Source organism: Hypanus sabinus, chromosome 9 (assembly GCF_030144855.1).
Source record: "Hypanus sabinus isolate sHypSab1 chromosome 9, sHypSab1.hap1, whole genome shotgun sequence".
In the NCBI taxonomy this organism is placed as follows: domain Eukaryota; kingdom Metazoa; phylum Chordata; class Chondrichthyes; order Myliobatiformes; family Dasyatidae; genus Hypanus; species Hypanus sabinus.
In genome coordinates, this window is record NC_082714.1 from 137,921,755 (window position 1) to 137,925,319 (window position 3,565).

Consider the following 3,565-nt stretch of genomic DNA (forward strand, 5'->3'; position numbering starts at 1 on the left):
AATTTTCTTAAGTGTCGCCACAGACAAATCCGATAAAGATGTACCTGAATTGGTGGCTTCCTTGAAAATGCATCCTCGTTGTCTTAGCTCTCCTTTGTCATAAGTTGATAGCACTTTACAAAGTCAAAGGTAATCTACTGAGCCAACTAACCATGCAGCTTGTAAATGGCACAGAACGAGAGACTACTTGGAGACTATTTGTACTTTTAAGGGAAATATCTGATCTCAGACGTCTCTTCGTTGTAATACCTGAGTGTCCTAGTTATCTGATCAGTATTATTTATACTGCCAATTTCCCGTTTCTCAGTTTGATCTACGCTCTGTTATATGAATTTACAAATTCATAACTTATGGTCTTAAATCTGAAACCACTCACAGTTGTTATTTTTACAGAAACCGCGCATTTGTTTGACGGAGATCAACTTCTGTATGCAGTGATGATTTGTAGTAGATATTCAGCATGTGAGTTCATGAGAATCGCACTACCCAAGAAGCCGCCTAGAAAGCTATGAGCCAGCGTTCATTGGTTTGTTGGTGAAACCTCCGCCTTGCTGTGCCTTGTTTTTAATGTTTGCTTGGGGAAATCACGCCTCCCGATTTCTGATTGGTGCTGCTCTTGTATATCTGCTGCTGGAGCAGATGAGCCAAGAACAGAAGTTGTTAAGATTTGAAGGTTGTGATTGTTTAAGTAATCCGCCTTGTTGAAAGCAGCTCGCTATAAACGGTCAGATAAAAGTGTTTTGGCTGGAATGAGTATTTCTGAGGCTGAATATTGTTGTGTAGAGGATTCGCAGCCCGGAGGCTCTGGCTTGGACACGGCCGTTTCTCCATGGGCTCAGTCCGAGAGCCCTGCCTCTCAAACCGGTCTTGCATCTGCTCAACCCGCGAGTAAAGTGGAGGGGAAAGGCGACTCCGAATCGCGGATCAGACGCCCTATGAACGCTTTCATGGTGTGGGCAAAGGACGAGCGTAAAAGGCTGGCTCAACAAAACCCCGATCTCCACAATGCAGTACTAAGTAAAATGCTTGGTAAGCAAAGACATTGTATATTGACCATTGGGGCGCAAGCACAATGAAGATGCGTTATAACGAGGACGATATTGAAGAAACACTTATTAATTTCGCTTTATGCTGTCGGATAAAACAACCGCTACATTCAAAATGCGCAAATTTGGTAACATGTTGCGAAGTTAAAAATTAACTTTAGGATTAGTGTGTGATCTCAACAGACTTGGTGAAAAGCCGGCATGGTGTCAGAAATGTAAACAAACCAAAGTCTCCATTAGAAAAAAACCTACTTTTCCCGGGGTGATGTTATGACAAGTTGCTATAATTAGATTATTTATCTAAATTTTGTTTCTACCTCAATCAGTGATCATTGACAGTTAATTAACCTGTACCCGGTGTACTCTATTACAATCAAGATAAAGTGAATGAATTGTGCTTTTCTCTTTCTCTGATGCTGCAGGGCAGTCATGGAAATCGCTTCCATTTGAAGAGAAACGCCCATTCGTGGAAGAGGCTGAGAGACTCCGAGTTCAACACTTGCAAGATCACCCCAACTACAAATATCGACCACGCAGGAAGAAACAGAGTAAAAAAGTCAAACGGATGGAGACCAGCCTCCTGGCGCACAACCTGCCTCGGAGTCATGGCACCACTCTCAGAACCAGTCAGGGAGTTAGCGGCGACAACTTCACCAGGAACCAGCACCAGGGAAGATCCCCCGGCCAACATCAACTCCCTTCGCTTAGTCACTACAGAGATTTGCATGGACTGGCTTCGGAGTTCGAGAACTTTGGCTTGCCTACTCCTGAGATGTCTCCCTTGGACGTGTTGGATCCAGTGTTCTTTCCATCACAGGCGCAGGACGACTGTAATATCTCCTTTGGAAACTACCCTCATCACATAGATTACAGTAGGGAGAAGACAGATGCCTTGACCTACCCAGACCAAATCTCTGCCAACGTGGGTGAGCTGGTTAGGAATCCACAACATCTCTATTACAGCCAGTTGTGCCCAGGAGGTCAGGGCAGCATTTCCGCTCACCTGGGGCAGCTGTCACCTCCCCCCGAGGCGCAACGCATTGATACTGTGGAGCACTTTGGTCCGTCGGAGTTTTGGACAGATGTTGATCGTAGTGAGTTTGACCAATATTTAAATCTGGCAAGGACTCGTCCGGACACCTCTGCACAAACCTTTCACGTCTCTCTGTCGAAACTTAACCCCAGAGGTGTGTCCGCATGTGAGGAAAGTAGCTTCATCTCTGTTCTGTCGGACGCCAGCAATGCTGTCTATTACAGCGCCTGCCTTACCGGCTAACGCGCTGCACTCAAACTGTTAAGTTCCCGTGATGGTTTATTCTCAGTCCATCTTTTTTTAAAGGAGTCATTAAACTGTTATTGCAGTCACATATTTCTTTCTATTTCAACTGAGATGTGCGGAAATCACTGGTTGAGTTCCGATTCGGGAAAGGGGTTAATAAAATGAACCCGAAAGTAACGAGTGACTGGTTGTAAAACAAATGATAAAGGCACTTCCGGTGTCTGAACGAATTAATACTAAAAGCTAACATGTATCCGTCAGAGATTATAACAAAACGGAATATTTTTTTGTAAGCCATTATGTAGCAACACTATAAAATATGATCGGACTACATTAGTTTAAAATCCAAATGAAAATGTAAATGTTGAGATTTTTTTGAACTTTTGTTTCAGCTTTTGGTGGATATACCACAATATTTTGGCGCTTTAAAAACTGTTTTTACTGCTAACATTCAGTGTATAACTCTAACAAAGTCTCACTTTTATAAATAATGTTTTTATGTTGTAATTGGATTTTGTAAATCTGTTAATAAATTCTGTTATTTAACAAAACTTTCAGTATGTAAGTTACTTCGATAATTGTCTGTACTTGAACACACCTGATCTTGCATTTGCTCACTAACTAAAGATTGAGATTGCCTTCAAGCAAAAAAAAGATTAATGCACAAATATTCCTCCCAAAATTATCCATTTCTTTCCTGTAAGCATACTAATTTTAAAGGTTCTGTGTTAGCTTTTGTCATTCATGACAAGTACTTTGTTGGGAGTCTGATTTTCATCAGAACCCTGAAACTCTGTCCTTTCTCTAGTCTTTTGCCTGTGCCATATGTTACATATGATACCCTAAAAGAATAATATCCAATATCTGGGACTTAATAATACTCTTTCAAACAAGACAGAATTGTCCTGCATGAGTGACGGAAGATCACAAATACTTCATACTTAAAAGAGTTAAAGAAGTAAACAAAAGTTAGCTAACATCAATTTATATATCTATCTCACTTTCTCTGAACTCTAAGGCTTCTTAATTTGTGTCAGTAAGTACTTTAAGTCTAGACCAATTTCTTTTATTTTGAAATAGCTTTATGAAATAAACATAAAACAGCCTGTGCAACTTGCTAGAACAACAATTCCTTGGGACCATCAGAACTAGAGTGACTGAATCCAGAATCAAGGAACTGAGTTATGAAGAGAGGCTGAGTGGGTTAAGACTCTTCACTGCAACACAGGATAATGAGAGG

The 3,565-nt window shown here is 41.2% G+C and overlaps 1 protein-coding gene across 1 annotated transcript; it reads left to right on the forward strand.

The window, feature by feature from the left end:
- The first annotated feature begins 653 nt into the window (after nucleotides 1-653).
- Nucleotides 654-2,870, forward strand: sox18 (SRY-box transcription factor 18). Its single transcript, XM_059980668.1, has 2 exons — nucleotides 654-1,029; nucleotides 1,469-2,870. Exons 1-2 carry the CDS (start codon nucleotides 750-752, stop codon nucleotides 2,320-2,322), a joined length of 1,134 nt encoding a protein of 377 aa, XP_059836651.1. The 5' UTR covers nucleotides 654-749; the 3' UTR covers nucleotides 2,323-2,870.
- Nucleotides 2,871-3,565: the final 695 nt, after the last annotated feature.